Here is a 25642-nt window from a genome sequence, read left to right on the forward strand (position 1 = left end):
ATATTTAAATTTCAATATTTGCTAGTTTCCTTGGAAAAGTATCTCCTTTATAGTAGTTAATTCTGTGCCCTAGCTAGATAGTGGCTAAAGTCTTGTAGTTTTTTCGAGTGTACCTGGCACAGAACCCGTGGGTTCGACGGGGAATGAATCTCGTGAGAAAAGCTTCGTCGCAAGTGCAGCTACAGCTAGGAAACATTGGCGTCGGCGCTCTCCGTGCTCCCCATTCTCTTTGGGGCTCTCTCGGTTGGATGCCGTCGCAGCCGTAGTCTCGTCGCTTTTGCCGCCAGTAGAGCAGTCGATTTTCGCACGGAGCACGACAGTCGAAATAAACTTGAAAGAAGCATTCAACAGCAGAAGAGTGCCAGTCGAGAGAAAATACATTTTGTACCTTTTACTCAAAATCAAACAACACACAATCGAGACCAGTCCTCGATATTTGACCAGCTGTGAAGCATTTATTCTATTCTACGAAACGAAACCTTTTGATACACGAAAAAGCCGAACGGAAAACCCTCCGGAAAACCACTTGCAACATTTTTCTAGTCGTTTTATTACCCAACACACAGGCATAAAAGGTGAGTGCACGCAGAAGGGGTCATGCTGCAAGTACCCAGTTGTTTGTTATGTGTGGCATGCTGCAACAGTGAGTGAATGTGAGTGCTATGGGAATGAGTCTTCTTACCCACCCACCTATTTTCCACGCCCCATCCGCCCACTCATTCGTTTGGCGTGCGGTGTGACGTAACTGTCAGAGTCTGAGTGTGCTATTACCATCGCAGATTGCTCATACGCCGCGTGTGCCAAAGAAAACAAACGCAGACGAAGCTTCATGGTGAATTTTGTTTGCCATTGCTCAAATCCGAGGGATAAACAAAGCTCAGCGGACTGCAAACAGTGCGAAAAACATTCATATTTAATTGATCGATGGCGGCACTATCTAAATTTAGAACCCTTTCGACCATTGGGCGCCATCCGGTGCACAAATGTTCCCCTCTTTCCGAATTGATCTGCAGCGCACAGAAAAAAATTTGCAATGTAAAAAAATTTAGCAAAAAATGTACGGAAACAGTATTACAGGTGCCTCAAATATTTCTGATGCATAGACTTCTATTAATAATTTTCTAATTGAGGCAACAAAGTTATTTGTTGCAAATTGGTAGAAGGTAATATGTACATATTATTATTTTCCTATTAATCGCTTTTTTTTTTCTGTGCACTGTGTCCCATCGCTGGCCAATTGCCCAAGAGTCGCGACTTCACGTGCCTTGGCGCTCAGCGTTCTGCGAATTTGGCATTCTGCATTTTGCATTCGCCAATCCATGCGCGCTTTGTTTATAAATAAACCTTGAATAATGCCGGCATATTTTCACTGCTGTCTTTTCGTTGCTGTTTCGCCTGTTCGACTGTTTTTTTATCTGTGTGTCTCGGGTCTTAATTGAGCTCTGACTCGCTAGAACTTACTTTTTTCTGATGAGCACCTCGCTCGATTGAGTTTTTTGCATTGCATTGGCGGCAACGTCATTTGTTGCGCTTTTCGAGGTCGCTGGGTGATTCAGAGTGACACTGATGTCAGTCCAACAAGTGCATGTGGTGGAAATTGCCATTTATAGTGCAATTTATTCGTATACATTAGCGGCCAAATTGCTTTGAACATCACTTAACTATTTACTCATTCGATTTTCTCTTAATTTCAGCTAATTCAAAATGTTTGCTTTGTGGTATTTAACTTTTGCTGTCGATGAAATACGGTAAGTTCAAGGGGGTTTTCTCTACAGTTTTACAAGCACTGCTGCGCCACAGGGCGGATGAACGTTTTGTGTTGCCTACTTTTCGGCTGGGTAGTGTTATTGTAGATATGTACATTGGGTGGGAGATGAGGTCCTTTTTGGGGTTAAGTTTTAAAAAATTCATTACTTTTGAAATGAAAAAAAAAACGATTAATCAAGTTTATCATCATAAGTGCAGAGTAAGTAACTGGTATGTATTGTATGTGATTCGGGCTTTACGGTTTTGGTTAATAAATAAGTTTCTGTACTTAAGGGAAATTCACTGCTTAGAAAGTAATATAAACCACAAATATAGCATTTAATGGTTATAACAAATGAATAATAACGCCTTTGCCAGGAAAAGCAACTTTCTTGCATTTCATAAATCTTGGCGATTACAATTGTCGCACTTTTGGGCGCAATCATTGCAAACCCGATAATCTAATCGCTATCAGTTGCTGAATTAGTCCAATCTAACTCTCTGTTTCCGTGATCGTTACGGCTCGAAGGTGCTAATGCGACTGTGTGTATCATTTCCCTGCATTTGGCAGCAAAGTTAGTCACCGTGCGGTGTCACATGATGAACTATCTGCCCGCTTTCCGATTTCCTACTCCCCCGATCTCGTCGAGAAACCTACATAACAACCGGCTTTTGTGGCTCTAACTCTCATTCGTGATAAGTGCAATTCGCTGATCACACACACACACACATTTAAACATTCTCTCATTTGCACATGTGCGAAACGAAATTCGCATTTTTTTGGCAAACAAAAAAAAAGAGTAAAGCTTCCAGTTGTTATCTGCCGGCAATTAGCGTAATAACGAAAGTGATAATTGAAGTTTGGAGCGGTATTCGTTTTTTCCGTTCTCATCCACACAGCCGGCGTATTGGCCTTCATTTTGCCTACTTGCCGATTTTGTGCCGGGTGGAGCTCGTTTGTGTTTGCTTATCTATTGGCCGCACGAGTTTTTCGCCAGCTATTGCCGATTTGGCCTACGTGACAAGAGAAATGACGACGCCTGCCCAAAGAAATGGGGGAGTGGAGAAAGTAGTTTCGTAACTCAAGTGGGTAGAAGGGTGGGAAATGGTGGTTATGGTTCTAAATTACTGCCATTTGGGGGCATTAAAGCACTGAAACATTTACGTCTGAGGAACCCGCCCACCAATAAGCTGACGCCCTATGGCAAACTGGAATAAGTAACTGCCTCTATTTTGTTGTATTTTATAGGGAACTATGGAAAAACTAGGTTTTACTCTTTAATAAAAGCTAGAAAGTGCAAACACAAGCTGTTTAAAAAGTTTGAATATAACTTTTGAAATTTAAACCAATTTTAAAAACCAGGGCTGCTGTAGATCCTTCCAGTGTGACTCTATTTACTAAAAGCTTGCACTTAATTTTATATACATGAAAAGGCATAGGAATGATCGGAATACTATATATTGTAAAATTATTGTGATGCATTATTAAAATTATTTTTATAGACTATTAAAAGAAGTATATTTTCAAAAGGGATATTCATGATACAATGATTTACAAAGCTGTCATAGTTTTGAATGCATTTGGGAGTGGTCACACTGCTTGTCACTTTCCATTGTCCCTTTTACTCTTGTCATTTGGCGAATTAGGACGCGTAGATCGCGAATGAACTTTATTTTTCGTCTAAATAGCCGTGTTTTCAATAAAACCAATTGCTTTTTATTGCATTTCAACTGTGGGCGGTGCCTATTATCAAAGGTGTGTAATATATTCATGGAAAAATAGAGCTAAACGTTAATTTCCTTGTTTCGCGCTTCGTTGCGTTTATTCTGGAACTTTCTGGAAAGTGCAGTGAAAAAAGATGCTACAGTAGTCATTGCTTATATGCGCTTTAAGCTCATGTGATATTTGAGAAATATGAATGAAATACTTTTCCATACTCTTATCATCGCATATTTGCCAATTTGTCTACTTTTTGTTATTTTATTTGTAGTGCACTTTAGTTTTTTTAATTTCCTAGTTCGATATTTATTTATTATTTTTTGTTTTGTTATTTCCCTTTTCATTTGTAGCAAACGTTTAGCTTGGTTATTTAGTTCTAACAAGCCCGCAGCGCCAGCGCTCGACAACAAGCCAGCGAATCCAGCTCCCGCCAAGGAATCCGCACCAGCACCTGCACCTGCTCCAGCTCCAGCTCCAGCTCCAAAGCCCGCTGCAGTACCTGCTCCGAAACCAGATCCTCCGAAACCAGCGCCAGTGGTAGCCAAGCCCACTCCCGTTCCAGTTCCTGCCACTGTTCCCACACCTCCGAAGGAGGAACCCACTCCAAAGCCCAAAGCGGAACCTGTCCCCGCACCCGTAGTTGCGCCGCCAAAACCATCTCCTGCACCAGCCAAGCCGAGCAGTCCGCCAAAACAAGCCGACAAAATGCCTATTCCACTGCCAAAATCCTTGACAGAGGCCAATACCAATGGCCAGAATGGCAATGCAGCCAATGGCGGCAATGTGGATGAGCGGGTCTTCGGTGGCCAGCAGGCCGAGAAGGTGCTGCCAGCGGCCAAGGAGGCCAGCAATGACTTCATCAAGGGCGAAACCAATGCCTTCATCCAGTCGATTAAGGAGGCTCAACAGCTGGGCGAGCGGTAAGCTTTAAATCCTTCCCTTTTATGTAGTAAACTTTATTTATATCTTTAGTTGTAAACCCCTTACAAGTTTGTAGCTGGTATCTCCTTTTTTCTTGCACATTCTTAATTTTTTTCCGAAAATTATGTATTTTTAAATTTCATTTTTCCTCATCTCCCGTGGCGAGTAGTGGGTTCAATGCACTCTGGTGACTTCTCGGCGAAAATAGTTGCCATGCGGCAGAAAGTCAACCGCTTGGCGACACCAGTGCTGCAGCATCAGCAAATTCGTTGGATCACCATCACCATGATGATGATGATGATGACGATGACGATGGAGATCACAATTTGCTGTTATTTTTGTCTCATGTTCTCTGCTTGGGCGGACAGCTCGGCTCACATGGCGTCGAGTCTTTGGGATCTTCTGCTGGTGCTGCATGTGCAGTCTACGGTTTATTTATGAACCCGAACTCTGCCATGTGCTTGTTCTCCACTTCCTCTAATTGTGCACAATTGATTTCCCATTAATATTAATCAGCGACAAACCTTGCCACACGCAAGCCCTGACCACCATTGTCCTTGCCCAGGTGTTCAAGGATCTCTGACCGAACAGCAAAAGGCAGTTTCATTTGGTTTTTGGCAGCCTGCCCAAGTGAAATGGAAATGGAATTGGAATTAGTGATGATGTGCCGGTGTCGGGCCATTATGAGACCTGTCGCGTCGCTGTTGTCAGGTCACATGATCTCCCCCATGCAAAGTTTATTTATATTTGGAAACGCAGCCGAATGTGGCTGCTGTGCCGCCACAATGTACACACATTTCCTTACGAGATTCATTGTTCATGTGCAGCAAATTAGCGGCAATATTTGCCTCCTGCAGCGAAGGGATCCCATTTTAGTCGAGCGTCGGGCGTCATGCCTCATATCTGATCCGCCATCGGGGCCTCCTTCATAATGCCCGCTCGTTCTGATGGACAGAGGTCTTCATTTAGGTGTCTTGTTTGATGTACCCCTTTATCCCCATATACATATATATATATATGCCTAGTATACTTATGTACGGATATATATTTTAAGCACTTGGCTCGCGTCTGAGCAAAAAATTGCTTTTGGCAAGCGTCGCTTTTGATGTTGTGCCAAAATATTGTTTAGCAAACAAAAGGCGAGAGTCGAAAACACAGTTGAAAAGCTGACAATGCTAGCAGAGCTTTTAGCATATATGCGTTTTTATTCTATATCCCACATATGATCTGTTGCAATCCACGGATAATTAGCTACTGCTAGCAGCTAGCTCCTCCTCTAATTTCGAATTCAAGCAGTAATTTCACAGCTAATTGCCCGGCTAGCGGGCAACAGGCGTTATGCTGGACTCGTGCTTGGCTGGCCGCAAATTGAACTAATTAATAACACATATTTCAAATGGTTTACTCATTTTTGGCTTTCGTTTTCGCAGCCGTCGAAAACATATTAGCGCTCCATTCTCCAACGCTGGCCACCAAATGGGCCGCAATCAGTCAATGACTAAAAGTTTCTATAAACATTGCCCACCATTCAAACATACGTTCGCGAATGTTATGCAAGATTTTCCGATTCGTCAGATACAAATCGTAAGCCAGCGCATCTGGAAAGTCAGGCGGGGTCTTAGCTCATCGAAGACCCCTCACTTGTAACGCCCTGGTTCAATACTAATCTCTGGCAAAGAATCGTTAACAGTGGCGGTTACACTTTTAGATCAAAGACTTTACAAAAGTATTTACAACACCTTTGGCACAGAATATATTATCGATTTTGAATTGCGTAAAGTGATTAGTTAGATATATTGAATACTGAATAATACTAACTGATATAGCATAGTACTATCATAGAGTCCACTTCTACATTTGATGGACATATCTATAAATGTGACCCGCTCTGTGTTCTACACCCCGCCATGCTAAGTGCTTTCCCAACTGTGTGTCAACAGTAACGAAATCGCCAGTGGCTGCATTGTATCTACGTATCCGCGAGCTTGTTTCGCAAGCTTTTCAAGGTCAGCCCAGTAGTATATGTGGTGGTACATGGCATTTCGCTTTTCCCCCACTTGTTAGTGGGGTTTTAGGTCCATTGTTCTATGCGAATATGCGAAATCCTACACGGCACCAGCCCCCAAAGGCTGCCAGCTGGCTGAATCGCTGTTTGCTTGGCTCGCCGTTGGTTATAGGAGTCGTGTTGTTGGTAGGGAAAAGTTGCTGGGCGCATTTACGTAATCTCAGCGCCACTTGACGGCAGCAATTGAAAATGAAAACGAAAACGAAAGCAGGCGGGGCTGAAGTGACAGCAGCTAGCTAACAGCAGCAAAGTAAAAGCTGAAAATGCGCAAATTTTCCAAGGGAATGAAAAGGCGACGACATTTCTTGATTATATAAGCCTGCTGCTGTTGTTGCTGCTTTCGCTGTCGCATGGCATCCGATAAATATGTATCAAAAATTAATCTGCACATATTTTTGAAACGTATATATAGTTTGATTGTTGGAATGGCGATTTAATATGTATTTTTAATGGCAACGCATGGAAAATTCGTGTGCCGATGAAGAGCAAAAGTTCGTTGTTTTTGAAAAACAACACACGTAGATAGATGGGTTAGGTATCGTATATATCGCGCGATGTTTGCTGCGCGTTGCATAAATTTCGTTGGCAACTTTTCAAATAATTTTCCTCAGTTTTCATTTAGTAACAAATGAATATGTTCGCTTCGATGAGACAACATATGTACCTTGGCCATATGTATAGGTTACCCGCAAGATTCTCATGTTTTGTGTGAGAATTCAAAATCAAGTTCAAGACTTTTGTTAAGGATTGTGTAAACGATTATATTCGTTTTGTTTATTTGCTTGAAATATGGAAGGGTAAACCTGCGGGGGATTCGGGAAATTAGGTATTTGTTTAATAGATATTTTAGTTGGCATATATCTAGAATTTACCTCATCTCCCACAATTTTGTATAAATCTTACATTTAGCGGCACAACATTTTTCATTTTATATGGCGGTATTAGTGCCAAAATTTATGACGGCTACGTTTGTTTGTTTTCTATCTGGCCAAAAGCAACAGATTTTTATATAGCTGTATACATATATCGCTTTATTTGCATCAGTCAATTTTCTAGAAATATGACTTATCAAATTCGTTACGTTGTATTATTAGAAGTATTACCTTGATTATACAAAAATTTGATTCAAATTTCATTCTCTGATGAATTCATGCTTCTTTATTTTAGAGATTCTAATACCAATATGTTTGCGAAAAATGTTTATCATAAGAGTAAATATTCCAAGTTATGCAAATTTTTTTCTATTTTGTCATCTGCTTGGACAATTGCCTTCTCTGCTAGTTCGTTTTGGTTGTTTATTCATCACTTTAAGCGCGGATCTTGTGAGTCGAGCTCCATTCCGAGTATGAGAGGTTCTCATGGAGGGAGCGACTGGAGCGTTTGCTGCTGCAATTGTGCCACTTGCCTTGATTACTTTCAACGCCCAACATCATGCCACACCATATCGTATCATTCCGTTCGCTGTCGGCGAAGTCTAGTCATAATTAAGCGATGAGACCGCTCCTTGGCATGCGGTTGTGTGAGTTAGTGTGTGTGTGTGTGGCACACACCCATCGAGTGCAGCACACACACTTAATAATAATTTTGATTTGCGGCTGCAAGAAGTCGGTGCTCCTCTCTCAGCCCTCTCGCTCCCACAAACGCATGGAGCAATGCAGTTTCTAGCTGTTTGCGAATCGAACACTTTCCTTTTCTTTCTCTGGCGGCTGGCAAGCTTTCCTTTCTTGCGGGTGTGTGTTTGTGTGTGTGTGCGAGAGAGCTTTACTTTCTGCTTTTTAGTCGCACGTCACGTCCAACGTCAATCGTCGACGTTTACCAACACAAAGACACACTTCCTGTGGCTGCACAGAGAAAAATGTTGGCATCTTATTCAATTTTTAATTTTTAACAGCCAGTTGAAATGTATATATTTAATAATTCATATTATTTATCTTTCATAATTTTAAAAGTTTAAGAAACACAAACTTATGTACATATTGAGTTTGTAAATTTGTCTCTATTTAGTTAGTAATCTAATGGGCGTTGGATCATAAATATGATTTTGATTTAATATAGCGTTTTTTTCTCAGTGCCGGCAGAGGAGCCAGGAGGCAGATTTCCTCCGCACACACACACACACACACACAAAGAGGGGCCGCAGCTTTTGCGCTCTCCGACTGTAGTATCTGTGTGCGAGTGCTCGTGTAGTTGATGTTCATGTAGTTGTAGCCCCTTCCTGGCCTCTGCCGCCGTCGCAGTCGCGGCGCTGCCGGCGTTGGCGCTGCTGAAGCACCGACTGCAGTCAGTTGGGTTAAAGAACAGAATATTCCGATCATTGTAACGTTGGACGTTGAATTCTACGGTTGCAAAGGTGAGCCGTCCTCCAAAGATAATATTTGCAAATCAAGTGAAAATTTCACACGTTCAAGTATCTCACAGATACAGTGTCGATATCTTAGATTTTAATCTTTAATTTAACAGTTTTGTGGCACCCAAAAAGTTTAAGGCAATCATTACAAAGTGAATTCTGCTTAAAATTCTTTTCTAATTATATAAAGTGAACCAGCATTAGAATTGAATTTTCACGGGTTTGTGGCAAAAGAAAATGAAATTTCACCATTTCGGCTTTTTAAACAGTGAGCGGCTCTTAAACTGCAATAACATTTTAAGAGTTTGTAAACATTTTTGCGGTAATTAGCCTATAAATACAGTGAATTGCTTTTAGATTTGTATATTCAGTGGCCATTAAAAGCGGTGTCCAGATTTGCAATAAAATTTCATTTACTTGGGCTTCTGCGATTATATGGCAAAAAATTTGTGAAATTCTTATACAACTTCTACCCTTTAATAAGCGGCAAGAAAATTTATGGTTGTAGGAAATAAAAAGAAAAATACAATAAAATTTTGAAGTTTTTGTGATAGCTTTTTATGTATTTTTTCTTATTACTTGAAATATTATGATTCGTGCCTTAATTCAATTTAAAATACAAATATTTAAAATCAAGTTCATAATTCTTAAGCCAAATGCTCAATGAATATAACAAGTAATTTAATGATTTTTTTGTGCCGTGCGCTTGTCGCTGAGCTTGTGTAAAAATTTTCACATGCCCAGCTGAGTCATGCGATGCATTTTTGCAAACCGAAACCGGTTACCGGCGAAAAGAAATTTATACGGGCGGCTATAAGCTGTAAGCTATAAAGCCTCAAGTTTATAGTTATGCAGTTTCAGATTTTTGCCAGCCAGACTGCAGAAACTTGTTTGGCCCTCTGCTGTCACGGTCTGGCAACCGCTGACGATCCGTCCGTCTGTCTGTCAGTCCGTCAGTCTAATGCATTATTTTGTATACCATTTAGTTAGTTGTGCAATTTAGTGTAGTTTTGCGGCCAAATGCCAATGAACGGACGACTGTACCGCTTGCCAAGTGCAATGAATGAAAGAGGGAGAGGGCATGGTAGTGTAGCGGTATTCTGGGGGCTCGATGTTTGCGGGGGTGCAGTTTAAGGTCGGTCGTTTGTTGGCTCGTAGAAAGTGTTGTGAGTAGCGTGTTTCAGTATCGATTTCGATAAGATATTGGCCCGTGTTAATACCATTCAAACTAGCTGAATTCAATGATAGATAAGAGGCGACAAAGCGAGCATTCAGTTAGCACTTGTGTGGCTTCCTTGGTTCGTTGGCTCTTTATTTTCTGTTTTATTTTCTTTTTTTTCCACTCCTTGAACTTGCCTCTCTCACCCAACGACGGCTATAAATAAGAAAAAGTTCTTACTCGGCAGTAAAGCATTTGTTTTCACGGCCAATGCCAGGCAATTGCATAATCACAGATAGGTGTGTTTTTTTATCTAATAATTCGCAATCTCTAATCAATTTAACCAGTAATGCTGGGCCAGCAGAAACCAGGGCAACGCCAAATGCTGAATGGCAATTATATAAGGCCCAGTTTGAGAGCCACTGGGCACGTCCGATCGAATTTACCCGGCCAAATTTAGTTCGGGTTGATATAATGCCGGCTGCTATAAATACAACCCCGCCAAAGCAAATAAGCAAAACAATAGCACCGGGCACACATCGGGGGATACAGATGGATAGGGTAGCCATGTATATGTATAGGTATAGGTAGTATAGGTAGTAACCTAAACACACGAAAATTCCAAAGGAATTTTATATAGGTGAGCAGCTGACAAGTTTACGCGCCTGTTTGTATATGAAATTGGGCTTTTGTATATCATATGGTTTGTTATATTCAGCAAACAAATCGCGCAAATTTGTTGTACAAATTGTATGCCCCTCGTAGTCCTCAGTTGTATTTTTTTTCTTTCGTTTCCACTGGCACGTTGCTGTTAATTATTCAATTGAGATCCATTAAAGCGCTCGACTTGAATAGGAACGGAAAAGGCAGAGTCGGAAAAAAGCGAGCGGTCCGATTAACTTGTCACAAAAAAAGAAAAAATAAATAAAAAAAAAAGCTGGGAAAACCGCATTTCCCGTAGTCTAGATAGTTAACTGGGTAACGCTTCTATTTTCCCTGGCCAAACAAAAGGCTGCAGGTTGCATAATCAAAGCTGGGTTGGGTTGGGTTCTCTGGCTAGACAGGAAATGGAATCGCACACATAAATCAAAGGAGAGGCGGCAATGGCAACCCACAGTGGCAGCCAATCAATTTCGCACAACACCAAGCCGATTTGCTTCGCAAATCATTTAGCTAGTAAATAAACAAATATTTGGAAACGCTTAAGTTTCAGCAAAAACGTAAACAAATCGAATGCTTCCAGGTTCTTTCGCGGAACGAATAGGCTATTCAATATTTCTGAACACACTGTTACAGAATGAATGAAAGCTTTCTGGCCCTTTTTAAAAGGTTGCCAAGGACTTCGGCTGGTAAAGCTTCCTGTTGAAATTGTCCTTAACTTGGGTCAGTTTTCTAGTGTATCATTTTACATTTTACATGTAAAAAGTATTCTACACTTTACATACACGTGATGTAGAATTTGCTAGAGGGCGCCAAAAACTATAGTAGAATAAAAGTATCAACGTGAAAATCAAAAAGGTGAAAGTAAAACACTTTTCTCGCTTAAAATAAAATAAGGCAAATAAAGTTTGCGAATGCTGCCATTAGTGTGGTACCCTAAGAACTCTCTTATCCAGATCTTTCCGAATCTCGGGAATATATGCATCCTACTTGTAACCCTTTGCATTCCCTGTCTTAATGAAGCCACGTCTGATTTTCGCTGATTGTCTTCCCAGACAGCGAGAAATTTAAATCAACGACATCCGGCTAGTGACTGCAGCACATATTTTTCGCCACTTGCTGCTGCTGTACAAAAAGACATATATGTTTTCTTCATCTGCAGCAGTTTTTCATATATTTATTTGCTTATATTTGGCTGCATTCTGCCTAATTGAGTGTGAGCTGCTTTGACGTTTTGCCAAAAGAATTTTAATTAAATTAGGACCGCCAGAGAAGAAACTATAGGAGTAAAGAGAAGAAGCTCACCATAAAATGCGGGTGACCATCAGCAGCAGCCCCATTACTAATAATACTTCTCTATCTCCAACTCACCCCTAATAACCCGGACCCCTATAAGGCCAGATATTTATTAATAAGAGCTTCATGTCGAATTCATGTCACAGCCAGCATTGTTATTGGCAGAATACTGTTGGCGAATACTGCTGGCTGGAATTATTGTTTTATGGAGAGGGTTTCCTTCCATGTCCATGTCCATATCCATGCCCAGATTCAATTAGTGCCAAAATGAATGTCGCAATGAGTGTGTGAATGAATGCATGTTGGCTACACTCATTTGGTTTGGTTTATCAGCTATGCTTGTGATTGTGATTGGGCCCAAACTTTCCATTCCCCTTATCAAATCCCGATGACCAGTTTCGGAGTGACTGCCCGCCGTTCCCAATTTCCCGTTGCAGTCGCTCACGTCGGCCAATTTCCCGAAATACATTGGCGAATTATTTTCGTACACTTGCCAATTTCTTTGTGCATTCGACTGGCCAAAATCGCAATTAACGAAGGCAACTATTGCAGCGATTTCTCGGGTGAATGACCAGACTGTTGGCCATAAACTTACCCACTGCACTGGCCGTTTAGTAGTGTGCTGCCTTTGCCAATTTCCCCACATTCATTTCATTGCGATTTTTTTATTGCAAGCCAGTTTTATGATGGCCAAACAGCCCGCCAAAAGAACCGAGTGTTTAGCCTAAGCACGGGGACTAGGCTATCTTATCTCCATCTCTACTTTGACTGATCATCGCTGACAAGTGAGACGTTTTACGATTTGAAGTTTAAGACTTATCAACTGGGCTGACTTGACTGACTTATCTGGCCAACTCTCCTGGCCAATATATGCAATATACACCTCTCTCCGCGCTCTCACCAGCTCTCTTGCTCCAGCTCCAGTTTTGCGGCAGGTGAATTGCTGTGGGCCCACTGGCAAACGCTGATTTTCACCAGCCATTCGCCATTCGCGAATTGTTGCTAAGCCTTGACGGTTGCAAAAAATCCGTGCGTGATATTGTTATAAAACGAAGGCTCTAAGTAGCCCAAATCGAATTAAGCCGACTTGCTGGTGGCGCGTGTGTGATTAGAGCCACCCCAAAAGTGCTAGAGCTGCTCTGCTGCTGATCATCCTGCCTCGGGCTCATCCTGTCTGGAATCCTACCCCCTAGAATCGAATCCGTTGCTCATCAAGGGTTACATAATGAAATCAGTTTTTTTTTCCTGTCCAATTGTGCGTCAGCTTAATTTGATTTGCCGGTCTCGCTTTTAAGTGCATTTGAACTGTGAGTGGAGAGGGGGGTTTTTCCTCCTGCCCTGCACTTTTGGTGTTGTGCTCCAGTTCCAGTTTGTCTATCGGGGCGGCACTCGAGTTAATTGATTAGTTTCAACGCCTTCCAGACAGGCCAATAAGTCATTACTATTATCTGGCATGATTCGGAGCCACTTAAAACCTAGAAGTTGCCAACCAACGCCCCCCTTTGAATACTTTGGGTACATTGCAATTCGCAAAGCTCGCTATCTTTATGAGGCATTAACAAGCCCCAGATTACTCATGTGGAGTGCCAATACGCGGTGCCAAATGAAACGGCTCATATGACTCCGCAAACGGTGTAGAAATTTCCACAGCAAATCAATAAACACTTGCCACCGGAGTACCAGTTAAAATCGCCAATTGTTTTCAATTCGCAATCAATATTTACAGAGCCAAAGCCAAATGGCAATGGGAATGGGAATGGGAAATGGCAGGAAAAGTAAGTGATCGACTGCGATTACTCACTCCGACTGCTGCCCTCCACTGAGTAATTGAAGCTGCAAACAAAAAATTAGCCAAAACAAAAGAAAAGACGGCAAAATATGGGGGGGATATAGTATTAAATGAAACTTTTATTTCACAACCTAATGTGCATTAGACATGCAATGAGTTGTTCGAGTCTGACGTGCAATTGGAACCAGTTCCCTGCACTCAAGTTCGATTCAAGCCGCAATGGGTTAATTCACAAGCCTCAAGTGCCCGTGTCCTTGTCCTGGGAATCCTGCAAGCTGCCTTTGATTTCCATTTGCCGAGTAATTGATTTTTTTTGTACACACTCAAGAAGTCCTTTTAAAGGGGAGTGAGGAGGAAGTCGCTGGATGTACGTGTGTACGTGCACCCGATTCCTGTCATTACCAGCGCACATTTCACACTCCAGTCCGACACTTGAGTTTGACTTGACCGCCCTGACTGGAGGCGCAACCATTCCCAGCTGCCAGTCGCGTGCTATAAACTTTATTGATCCGGGGAGAGTGGAAAGCGAGCGGGTCGGGTAAGGAGGCATTGGGTGGTTGGTGGTGGGTCCAGCGCATCGTGTAAATATATCCTTCCGCATTATGTTGCCGCTCATCCGGCAACAGTTTGAGCCGGCGCCTGCGGGTAGGCAATCCTACAATCCCACTGCTGCTTCAACCCTCGAACCCTCCAACGACCACCCTTCCCGGAATGTTCGGCAAATATACTAGTACTATACTACTTCGATTGAGAGTGCCACTGCTTCGATGAGAACTCCGGCTAAAACTCTCCCAGCGGAGAGCGCTGAATGCGGCTCAATGCCGGCGATAAAGTGCGGGCCCGTGGGTGCGACTCCTCTCAGTCACAGTTCCAGTTCCTTTCGATTTGCCGATTGGGTTTGTGCCCGTTCGTCCTTTGCCGATATAGTCCCGTCGTTCAACGCGCTCGCGAGTCAAAGGCGCGCGCTAAAATATTCTGCAGACCAAACCAGACCAGACCAAAGCCAGAGCAGAGCAGAGCAGAGCAGCTCCAGCAGTAGTCAGCCAGCCGAGCAGCAGTCAGCAAGTCCTTTGCTCTCCCCCAAAATAGCATCGCGTAGTGTTTGTTTAGTGTAGTATACATTTGGGCGCGGCAGCAGCGAAAATCCAAGTCACCGGAGTCTCTCGATAAGGATATAACAAAAATATACAACATTGTTGCGTCCGATATTTTGATACCAACGAAGAAGACCACCAATCAAACAGAGAGATATATACGCTAAAACGAGAATCAATCAATCAATCACCAATCACCGAAAATCAAAAGCAATAGCGTTAAGCCAAGCGTGTATCTGTGTCTGTGTCTGAGTCTGAGAAAAAAGAGTGTGTGTGTGTATGTGTTCTACTATAGGGATCCACAAACGAGATCCTTGAAGAGCTATAGCTGCATTGTGATTTCATTTTACCTGCAAACGCAACCAAACAAACGAAAAATTGGTTTGTTTTTTATACAAAACACCGATTTTGTGACCAAGCAAACGCCAAATTTTTAAACGTTTTTTGAAAACTTTACATCAAAACCCTATAAAAAAAACCACACGCAAAATGGGTCTCTGCGCCTCCAAGGACAAAAAGGAGAAGGTGATCGAGGGCGAGGTGGCCAATGGCGAACCCAATGGCACCGCCACGGCAGCTGGCGGCGCTGGCGGAGATGGAGATGGGTGTGTATCCCGGAGTTCCGGGCTCTTCTATTTTTGTAGTGGGCCTACGACTCCTAGACAGGAGTTGTCTGTATATCCTGGTTGGGTGACCAAAGGGGGCTGACGTCATGTGTGTGTGTGTGTGTAGCGCCCAAAAATAAAGTGCCATAAAAAAATTATTATTGCCCCGGTCCTTCGTTTTGTCCAGGACTTCGGCTGGGTAGCCATGTTGTTGTAGTGCGCATGTCCTTCGACGGTAAGAAGGCAGAAGGCAGGGGGCGGTGGGTGTATAGTGTGCCGTCGATTTGCGTATTCAGCGGCAGCCGGCAAAATTTTATAGTCACTCAGCCACCACCGAAAGCAGGACACAAACGAGGAACAAAACCAGAGCCACCACCACTAAAAAAGGGGCGTTGTGGGATCAGGGGTGATGGGTGTTCAGTTCTGGCTACTGGGTGCTGGGTGCTGGGTACCACTGGGTGTAGCGAGCTGAAGGGGAAAGGGAGTGGATAGCAGTCGCGTGCCAGAGGCCCAAGTCGGGTATGAGCACATGGCCATAACCCGAAACTAATTGCGGGGCAAACAGGCAGGCAGGAATTGAGGAAAACAGAAACACAAGAAAACATGTTGCCGACTTTTGGGCGCCACAAAACGAAGATAGGCGAGTTCGAGTTCGAGTTCGAGTCTATAGCAATAAAATGTTGTACTGTCGCCCCAGCCACGCCCTTTTACTAATGGTCAACACCCCGTTTCTCTCTCCGTGTTTTTGCAGCAAACAAGACACCATGGTTGATGCCGCTGTTCTCGCTAAACTGGAGGAGGGTTACGCCAAGCTGGCTGCCTCCGACTCCAAGTCGCTGTTGAAGAAGTACCTGACCAAGGAGGTCTTCGACAACCTAAAGAACAAGGTCACGCCCACCTTCAAGTCGACCCTGCTGGATGTGATCCAGTCTGGCCTGGAGAACCACGACTCCGGCGTGGGCATCTACGCCCCCGATGCCGAGGCTTACACAGTGTTCGCCGACCTGTTCGACCCCATCATCGAGGACTACCATGGTGGCTTCAAGAAGACCGACAAGCACCCGGCCTCCACCTTTGGCGATGTGTCCACCTTCGGCAACGTTGACCCCACCAACGAGTACGTGATCTCCACTCGCGTCCGTTGCGGTCGCTCCATGCAGGGATACCCCTTCAACCCCTGCTTGACCGAGGCCCAGTACAAGGAGATGGAAGGCAAGGTCAGCAGCACCCTGTCCGGCTTGGAGGGTGAGCTGAAGGGCAAGTTCTACCCACTGACTGGCATGGAGAAGGCCGTTCAGCAGCAGCTGATCGACGACCACTTCCTGTTCAAGGAGGGCGATCGTTTCCTGCAGGCCGCCAACGCCTGCCGCTTCTGGCCCAGCGGCCGTGGCATCTACCACAACGATGCCAAGACCTTCCTGGTCTGGTGCAACGAGGAGGACCATCTCCGCATCATCTCCATGCAGCAGGGCGGTGATCTGGGCCAGATCTACAAGCGTCTGGTGACCGCCGTCAACGAAATCGAGAAGCGTGTGCCCTTCAGCCACGACGACCGTCTCGGTTTCCTGACCTTCTGCCCCACCAACCTGGGCACCACCATCCGTGCCTCCGTGCACATCAAGGTGCCCAAGTTGGCCTCCAACAAGGCCAAGCTGGAGGAGGTTGCCGCCAAGTACAACCTGCAGGTGCGCGGTACCCGCGGTGAGCACACCGAGGCTGAGGGCGGTGTCTACGACATCTCCAACAAGCGTCGCATGGGTCTGACCGAATTCGAGGCCGTCAAGGAGATGTACGATGGCATCACCGAGCTGATCAAGCTCGAGAAGAGCCTGTAAATTGCCCGCCAACCGCCGAGCATCGTCCCCCCGACTGGAGGTGCATCCTCCGGAGCTAACATCTTTCCACGGGAATGTCACCAGTTCGGGGCATAACGCAACAATCAAGAAGAAGAAGAACAACAACAACAACAGCAACACTTAGAAATCTTTGGCTCGTCCGCCTTGTCGCTTTTGGGCGGATCGGACTGCAAAAATGTCTAGTTTGTAGCGATGGTGTGGAGCTGCTGTCCCAGTCCGGCGACCTTCGGCATTTTCGTATACTTTGAGGGTCGCGGGCGCAGGCAGGGATCCCATCTTGCAACACCACCAACAACCACAGCAGCAGCAGCAGCAGCAACAACAACAACGGATAACTATTTGAGAAAAAACATTTGCTTAATTACAACCAAACAATGTAAAACATTTTGACATCTGTGTCAAGCAAAAACAAAAAAAGGAACTTTAAATACTTTTATTTAAGTCTTAAGTTTATAAAAGAATTAAAATTATTAAAAAAAATATAAAAAAAAATTAAAACTCAGCGAATGTTTTGTATTCTACACTGGTGGTAAATCGTTTCGTTCTTTATTTAAAAAGTAAAATACTTAAATTTCTAAGATTCCGAGCTCAATCACAGCCTTTAAGTTGTTGTACATTTCCAGCTTTAAGACTAAGATGACTTTGCCTTACACTCGGCTTCTATGAGCCCCTTGATGCCGTCGTGCATCTCCTTGATGATTTCGTACTCGGTGAGTCCCATCCTGCGCTGGTTGGATATATCGTGCACTCCGCCCTTGGCCTCCGAGTGCTCGCCCGAGGTTCCTCTGATTTGAAGGCGAAACTTGTCGGCCAATTTCTTCATCTCCTCGGGCTCGCACATTAGATTGGGCAGCTTGATGTGCACCGAGGCGCGGATGGAGGTGCCCAGATTGGTGGGACAGAAGGTCAGATAGCCAAGCCGTTCGTCCCTGTGGAACTGCAGCTGCTTGCCGAGCGCCTCCACGCCGCAAACCATGCGATCGTAGACCTTGCCCAGGTCGCCGCCCTTCTCCATCGAAATGATGCGTATGTGATCCTCCTCGTTGCACCAAACGAGAAAGTTCTTGGCCTTATTCAGGAAGATGCCCCTTCCAGCTGGCCAAAAGCGAGAGGCTCCAGCGGCAGCCAGAAAGCGATCACCCTCCTTAAACAGATAGTGATCGTCTATGAGCTTCGTCTGCAAGGATTTGTCCATTCCGGTCAGTGGCATGTAGGTGCCCTTGTGCTCCCCGGTGAGTGATGACACCGCTCCACAGATCTTACTTTCCAGTTCCGCGTAGTCGTTCTCCGACAAGCAGGGATTGAAGGGGAATCCTTTGACGGCTCTTCCGCATCGGACACGCGTCGATACGATAAAATGGCCATCGGGATCCAGGTTCTCAAAGTCCGCACCCTTGCCAAAAGAAGTCGCCGGCTGTTTGTCCGTCTTCTTGAAGTTCTTGTGGTATTCCTCGATGACGGGATCAAAGAGATCGGCAAATACCTTATATGCCTCCGGATCGGGAGCGTAGAGTCCCACGCCGGAGTCATGATTGCACAAGCCCGAACTGATGCAGTGCAGCAGCGTGGAGTTGAACGAGGGCGTGGTCTTGGTCTTCAACTTCTCGAAGATCTCCTTGGTGAGATGCTTCTTCAGCAGCGACTTGGACTTGGACTCGGCCAGCTTCTTGAAGCCCTCCTCCATTTGCGCCAGCACCTCCTTGTCCACCTTACCGCCACCTTTGCTGGCATGGCGATTGATTGCCAGCTGTGTGCAGCGGCCCAGCAACTGAAGTTCAAGACGGGGTTTTAAATGTAACAGCATTTTAAGTGTTCAATTTGGAATTTGGAGCCAGGGTGACCGTAAGCTAGAAAGCGACACTAAACCGAAAGGCTATAGCAAATCTACTAAAGCCAAACAGTACAAGCAAAAGTTGGTTGGTTGGAAACTCCGCTTAAGTCGTCATGGAAGGGGAAATTGCTTAGCACAGTCTCCAATGCATGGAAAAGTAGATTTTTCGTTAGATATACATAAATTCCTTAAGTATAAATTGATATTTTTAAAACTTAGGTTTTGGGTTAGAGAACAAAAATCTTATTTAATGATTTCAAACTACTTAATGTGTTTTCGATCTAAAATTTAGATCTAAATAATGCATTTAAGAAACAATTTTTAATTTTGTTTGATAGTGTATTCATGTAGCACGGCTTCGAACCTTAGTAAGATACACGGCAAATGTAAGGTATTGTGTGTAAAATATGGAAATTGTAGGGAGAGGCAAATGTAAAAAAAGGATGCACAAACCATAAAAAGGATACTAGATAATCTACGGGTTTTAAAACTTTACGTTATGTTTACATTTATGCTCTAAAGCTAAGTCACACTTATATAATTACAGTTATATTTTTAATTATAGTCAGAAACCATCGAAACTTCAAAATTAATCCTGCTTTATTAACTTTGACTGTTATTTCAAAAAAATACGATGAAGATTAAGAAAAAGGTGTGTTAACTATGATATGTTTCCACTACCCACCTCGACCTGTTCTCGTTCGCACAATTTAATTGAATATTTGCAAGCTGTTGGCTCGTAAAACAGAGAATGCGAACATTTTTATAGCTTAAAGCTTAAATACCAAATCAAATATATTATAATTAGCAATAAAGAACAACAAAAGCGGCAGTGGCAGCGGCAGCGGCAACAACAATACGCTAACATGTGGCGCAAATAAAATTCAAATCCGAACGGCAACACCTTCTCAATAAAGCATCGTTATCCTCATTATCATTATCAACAGCTTCGACCGAGAACCGGATTTGGATTTGGGCATATTGGGTATTGGACCAACCAACCTACACATAAAAATTCATTAAGTATATTAAAACAAGCGCAAATTAGAAATGCAATGCCTGACGGTCTCCGATTTCCATTTTTATCTCATAATCTACGAATTTTGACGCTTTTTGCCACCGTTTTTTGTGTTTCAAAAAGTAGCCAGCAGCGAGTCAGCAAAAATACACCTAGCATTTAAAAAAAACACTTCTGAAGCGCAGACGCCGACAACAAATTTTGATTTGATGTTGTTTTTGTCGTTTTGGCCTCTTTTGTTTTTGGTGAAAACGTGCAAATCCCATAATTTAATTGTTTCAGCATTTCACATGTAAATTTATGCGCCAACAAATCCAATCGAAGACGAGGAGAAACACAAAGCGCTAATACAAAACTAAGCGCAAATTAGTCAAAAAAAGCGGCTTCGTGTGGCTGGTGAATTATTTCGCGCTGATTTGGCTTACATTATGCATAATATATGCATAGGTTTCTATGAATGGAAGCCAAACCAATTCGCTGGCCCTTTGAACTATCCGCTTTTGGGCCATCTACTGCTGGTACTGCCTACATAGTTATTCCCTGTGGTCCCATCTCCTTCTGGGTGCACTTAAAAACTTAATTAAAAATATTAAACACGAAATGTTTGGCGCCACCGTTTAGGAAACGCTCAAAAGTGGACCGCACACATCCACGGAGCGCCGAGTTATCAGCTCAATTATGCAAGCTGAAAGGCAGCCGCCGGCCCACAGACAGATTTGTCGCATTTGACACGATAATGCACACAAGGAGTGACCACACCAAAGTCTCTCCATCGGTTTCAGTCTCGAACTCGGTCTCGGTTTCGGCTTCTTGGCCAGCTCCCACTTCGTTTTGGCCTGGCCAATGGCCATAAAAGGTGCGATAAAACGAAAATTTCACAAGACGGCAGCAGCAGCAGGTGCACTGAAAGAAAAGGGCTTTGATTTCGAATTGGTCAGATGAAAGTTGCATTTTCCCCACCTAACATCAACTTTAACTTACCAGATATATTCAAAAACATTTCTATTAGTTTAGCTTAAAATCTTTAATTTTAATCGGTTTAAAGAATAAGTTAAACCCTAAGTAAATAAATCGTCTTTTAAAATTTCAAAATCATTGCCTTATATTATAGTAAATTTAACTAATGCTGAAGAATTCGCGGATGTGCTGTAAGTTATTGTTCACTTGCTCTCTTAAACTGTTACCCAAACATAATGAATTTACAACATGATGCATGCAATGCTTTCTTATTGTTTAAAATAAAGTGTGAGATACATTTTTTCTCGCTGTGCACCCAGCTCTGCGTCATCTCCGCGTCCCAGAGCTGTGGTTGGTATCGCAGGGGAGTTGGGAGTTGGGAGTCGGCAAAGACCAAACAGCCTGAAAGCCGTCAAATCGCTGCTCATAATGGACGCCTTATCTTTGGAGAATTGCTTTAACTACTACCGGAGTTGGATGTGTTTCAGATACGTGTGGATCGGATCGGATCGGATCGAGAACCGACTGGTCACCATAATGGAGAGCATTAATTTGTCTTAGGCCCGCCAAAGCGGTCGCAGAACTGCTTTTGGCCCAGGCACTGCGATATGGCCAAAACCTGTAAAAACGGAAACGCTGAAGGTTACTGTTGACCCCCAACCCCCCGCAAATAGTTTTGCATTTTCTACGGATTTTTTTTTTGATTTGTCTGATTTGTTTATTTCGACCAAAGACTCTTAAAACGAATTAACAAGGTATATGATTGCAGCTTGGTTCCTAAACGATCTTATATGTAGCATAGAGTAGCTTACAAAGTATATGCACACGTTTCTCACTAATCACAACAGATGATGACTCCAACTTAAGTATATCTCCAAATATAATATATCATTCAGTAGGCCAAAATGGCTGAAATGCTGAAGCTGTTTCTTTTCGTGGAGGTTGAGGGTTTCGGTGAGGTGGTGGGTGTGCTGGAGCCCACTGGCTGTGCGGGCACAGGACTAACTGGAGCGGCAGTTGGCACATATGTTGCTGGGTGCATGGGCAGCATCTGTGGCGGAACTCCACCGAAATAGGCAGCTGGAAAAGGAGCTCCACTGGGTCCATAGCTCAGAGGATGGCGCAGATAGACGGATGGCGACATAGAGCTGGCCACTGGATGAGTTGCACCATAGTAAGCGGGGGAAACACTGCCCGTTGAGTCCTGCTCAAAATCCTGGCGCTGTCGCTTCGCCTGCGGAGAATCGCAGCTGCTCACACTGGAGCCATCGTCCTCCGACTCCAGAGTGGAGTTGCCGCTGCTGTTCAGCTTCCTTTTGCAGCGGGATTGGCCCGACTCGCGGAAACCCTTTGCGAACGGATTGTTGTCGATCTTCAATTTGGTGATGCGATCGTTCTGCAAGAAAAGGAGAAAATTTATAAATTAATATGGCCACATAAGTAATGCTACATACTAAATGCTTCAAATTAAACCCATGATTCAAATCTACTTTAAGTTATATACAAAATGATCTCTATTGTTTCTGTCTGTTGGAAATTTGATCTACGAGGCGTCAGTAAGTAGCCGTCGGCTGTGGGCCACTTGAGAAGTTCCACTGTGATCCCAGTCAGGAACCAACTCAAGTGGCTGGCGAGGCGACAAATTTGGAAATGCCTTAATTAGGCGACGACCCCCGCAGCGTCTTTGTCCCGTCGGACATGTCCTCAATGGATGGAAGATGAAAGGATGTTGTCTTTAACCCACCTGATATGCCGTGACAGCTACGAACTCCGTCTCCGGGAAAACGAACGCCTGCTGCGGAGCCCAGGGAAGTTGGGTGAGCTCGCTGCTGCGGATGATGTGCAGGCGTGGCTGGTACTTATGCATGCTGGCCAAAACGATCTGGAAATGGTAATGAAAACTGTAAATAACCCATTCAGAGGATTCAATGAGTGTGCTGAAACTTACATGTCCGCTGCTGTCCAGGGTATTGTTGGTCAGTTTAACCTTGTTGAAGAGCAGTGCCTGCGATTGCCAATGGGCACCGGTGGCCGGACTGTCCGGATGCAGATACATGCGCTGCGGACTCTGCGGCTCGGCTCCACCGGCCGGAACCCACTGGGAGCCGGAGAACTTGTAGCGGCAGTCGCCAATGGGCACCATCTCGAGGAGCACACAATAGCTGGCCTCCTCCTCCAGGCCGCTGAGGGAGACGCGCATCGAGGGGAACATGCGTCTGCAAGGATGAAAAGAATGGGACTTGATTAAGTGGCCTGCCACGAACTGCATATAAATCAGGGATAGGAGCATCGCAAAAGAAGGCGTCGCCGCAGCATCTATTCTATTTTACTTCAATATCGCCTGTGATTTGTTGCCCCGGCTAACAAGTGTGTAATTATGGACCAAAAGTAGAGGGGCAGCGGGGAGTCTGCGTAGCGCATCGCATCGATTTAAAAGGTAACGCAAACAGATCTCGCCAGCCCAAAACAATATGCCACCGGCACATGATTAATTGTGCGGCAAATCGGTGGATCGTTGCTACATGGCGATGCAGGGGAGCAGGGGGATCAGCGGAGTGAAGGAGCTGGGGGAATCTGGCGCCAAGCAATTAGACAAAATCTGGGAGTCGCCCTAACGGCTTCCAAGCGTCGAATGCATGTCTAATGAGCCGAGAAAGTGACTGCTATCGCGGATTAAACGGCACAGAAAAACATACTCCTACTGGATTATTATGTTTTTCTAATAAAATTCGGAAAAATAAATTATTCTAATAATATTTATAAAAAGCTGTTAGCAAATGCGATTTTTCGTATATTTTAGTGTTGATGTGCATGATAATTAAGCGCGTAATAAGCCGATTTCTTGCCGTGTACGTTTGCAACTTAAACTTCGAGCTCAGATGTTCAGATCATAATTATGTAAATTCGCCGCGGCTCCCGCTCGGTAGTCGCTGTTCGATAGTTTCCCTATCTGAGATACGTTTGGGTCTGGTCTGGAGTAGGGTCACCAGCCGGGCAGGGAATGGAATGGGTATGGTATTGGTATGGTATTGTGGGCAAAGTGTGAAAAGCGCAGGTAGATCGGACCAAACTCGATTGTCAACGCCGCAGCCGAGAGAAGAAAGAATTTTATGAGCGGTACGGCGCCAGGTCGGCGTCTTCCTCTTGTCTTCTCCTCCGCCGCCGGCTACGCTGCACTTGTTCATGTTGTCACTCCGAGCGACCAAATGCGAGAGCGAGAGCTCCTGCTGCGTTTTGAATTATGGCCAGGCGCCACATTAGGCCCGGCAAATCGAAAGGTTCAGAGGGTATGGGAATGTTGGCCCTGGGACAGGAGCAAATATTTACATAGGCCGTGCGACGCACTTGACTTTTGGAACATTTTTGTGCTATATTTGCATAGGATAATGGGTTCGCGGGAAATTGGGAAAATGGGTAAAAGAAAGGAAACTTACCGGCCGCTCTTTGTGATGATCATCTCGGTGCCGATTTTATGGAACTGCTGCCACAGATCGTTGTTCTCCAACTTGGCATCCACGCCGGGCAGGGTGGGGCGACTGGGCAGCATCATGTGCGGCTGCTGGTGGGGCATGTTGAAGGGTAACATCGAGGGAAAGGGATCTGGAAGAAGCGGTTTGGTTAGTTCATTAGCACGGCTTTGCAACGAGCCTCTTCTGGGAGGTGGCATATTTCTAAGTTAGCTGGAATATCGCTATTCACTTTATTTGATCGGAAAATAATGTTTGATAAGTTTGTTTGCTAGTTGAAGATTAACTTAAAGATAATGCATTTATGACACAAAATTTCTAACTATAATGTTTAGTTTAGTTGAAGTTGAAAGAACATCTTTTATAGTTTGAATATCACAAAGCCATTTGCCGACGGCACTCGAACCACATCCATCGAACTCATGGAGAAACCCACCTGGAATCCGCTGCATGATCTGCTGGCGGTAGATCTCGTGGGCCAGCTGCTGCTGCATCCGCATATCCATTAGCTCTTGCATGGAAAGCATTTCGAATCACTTGCACACTTGTCTAAAATGTCTAGCACTCGCTAAAATGTCTTAGTACTGTTCTGATATAATATATCAACTGTGTTTGAGTTTTGAATTCTTCACTGTTCTTCACTCGCCGCTCTCAACTGAGGATGAAGATGCGCTCTGAGGTTCTTTCACGCTCGACGTTTCGCAACGAACTGATCTCGAGTAGCTCCGCTCCACTGCTAACTCGTCAAGCGACGCAGCCAGTTGCTTTTCCCGATGCCAAGCAGGTAGCTAGCTGCGTCCGGAAAACCGGTTCTCCGGTTCTCTGTGGTGGGCGCCTGTGATTGGCTGTGCGCTGGACGCCTACGCTGTGTGGGCACTAGTGTTATCCCGCTCTGGCGAAGATCGGTGCAACGATGGAGGGCGCCATTTTGTGCGCAGGAAGCGGCGGAGCGGGAAAAGCGAGCTGCGTGCAGCCGAGTGGCGAAGTTAACGCTTAGCCCTGTTGATTTTCATCAGCCGCAGTGTTTTTCTGCGCCACTGCCTCCGATTCCCTGTCTCCCTCCCTCTCGATCACTGTCAGTTCGGAGACGTGGATGTGGATGTGCAGCTGG

At 44.5% G+C, this 25642-nt stretch overlaps 3 protein-coding genes across 4 annotated transcripts; 1 reads left to right on the forward strand and 2 right to left on the reverse strand.

Moving 5' to 3' along the window:
• Positions 1–317: 317 nt before the first annotated feature.
• On the forward strand, positions 318–17792 carry LOC6532620 (arginine kinase). Of its 2 annotated transcripts, XM_002093328.4 has the most exons (4): positions 318–575; positions 1695–1748; positions 3817–4386; positions 16154–17792. In XM_002093328.4, exons 2-4 carry the CDS (start codon positions 1705–1707, stop codon positions 17235–17237), a joined length of 1698 nt encoding a protein of 565 aa, XP_002093364.1. In that variant the 5' UTR covers positions 318–575; positions 1695–1704; the 3' UTR covers positions 17238–17792. The 2 variants fall into 2 exon arrangements, with proteins under 2 accessions (XP_002093364.1, XP_015049493.1); XM_015194007.3 differs by lacking the exons at positions 318–575; positions 1695–1748; positions 3817–4386 and adding an exon at positions 15272–15402.
• Positions 17768–19141, reverse strand: LOC6532621 (arginine kinase). Its single transcript, XM_002093329.3, has one exon. The coding sequence runs from the start codon at positions 19060–19062 to the stop codon at positions 17890–17892; it is 1173 nt and encodes a 390-aa protein (XP_002093365.1). The 5' UTR covers positions 19063–19141; the 3' UTR covers positions 17768–17889.
• A 2601-nt stretch (positions 19142–21742) lies between these two features.
• On the reverse strand, positions 21743–25250 carry LOC6532622 (T-box transcription factor TBX6). Its single transcript, XM_002093330.4, has 5 exons — positions 24968–25250; positions 24499–24664; positions 23013–23280; positions 22809–22946; positions 21743–22460 (listed from the first exon to the last, which is right to left on the reverse strand). The coding sequence occupies exons 1-5, from the start codon at positions 25056–25058 to the stop codon at positions 21957–21959; spliced, it is 1167 nt and encodes a 388-aa protein (XP_002093366.1). The 5' UTR covers positions 25059–25250; the 3' UTR covers positions 21743–21956.
• Positions 25251–25642: the final 392 nt, after the last annotated feature.

This window comes from Drosophila yakuba, chromosome 3L, assembly GCF_016746365.2.
Source record: "Drosophila yakuba strain Tai18E2 chromosome 3L, Prin_Dyak_Tai18E2_2.1, whole genome shotgun sequence".
NCBI classification, from domain to species: domain Eukaryota; kingdom Metazoa; phylum Arthropoda; class Insecta; order Diptera; family Drosophilidae; genus Drosophila; species Drosophila yakuba.

What these genes read in the sequence shown, in the direction of transcription:
- LOC6532620 (XM_002093328.4), top strand. Translation starts at nt 1,705, where the DNA reads ATGTTTGCTTTGTGGTATTTAACTTTTGCTGTCGATGAAATACG. An exon ending in TTTGCTGTCGATGAAATACG is followed by an intron (nt 1,749 to 3,816) that starts GTAAGTTCAAGG and finishes TTTCATTTGTAG; the next exon opens with CAAACGTTTAGCTTGGTTAT. An exon ending in GCTCAACAGCTGGGCGAGCG is followed by an intron (nt 4,387 to 16,153) that starts GTAAGCTTTAAA and finishes GTGTTTTTGCAG; the next exon opens with CAAACAAGACACCATGGTTG.
- LOC6532621 (XM_002093329.3), bottom strand. Translation starts at nt 19,062, where the DNA reads ATGCTGTTACATTTAAAACCCCGTCTTGAACTTCAGTTGCTGGGCCGC.
- LOC6532622 (XM_002093330.4), bottom strand. Translation starts at nt 25,058, where the DNA reads ATGCTTTCCATGCAAGAGCTAATGGATATGCGGATGCAGCAGCAGCTG. An exon ending in CCCTGGACAGCAGCGGACAT is followed by an intron (nt 22,947 to 23,012) that starts GTAAGTTTCAGC and finishes TACCATTTCCAG; the next exon opens with ATCGTTTTGGCCAGCATGCA. An exon ending in TAGCTGTCACGGCATATCAG is followed by an intron (nt 22,461 to 22,808) that starts GTGGGTTAAAGA and finishes CTTTTCTTGCAG; the next exon opens with AACGATCGCATCACCAAATT.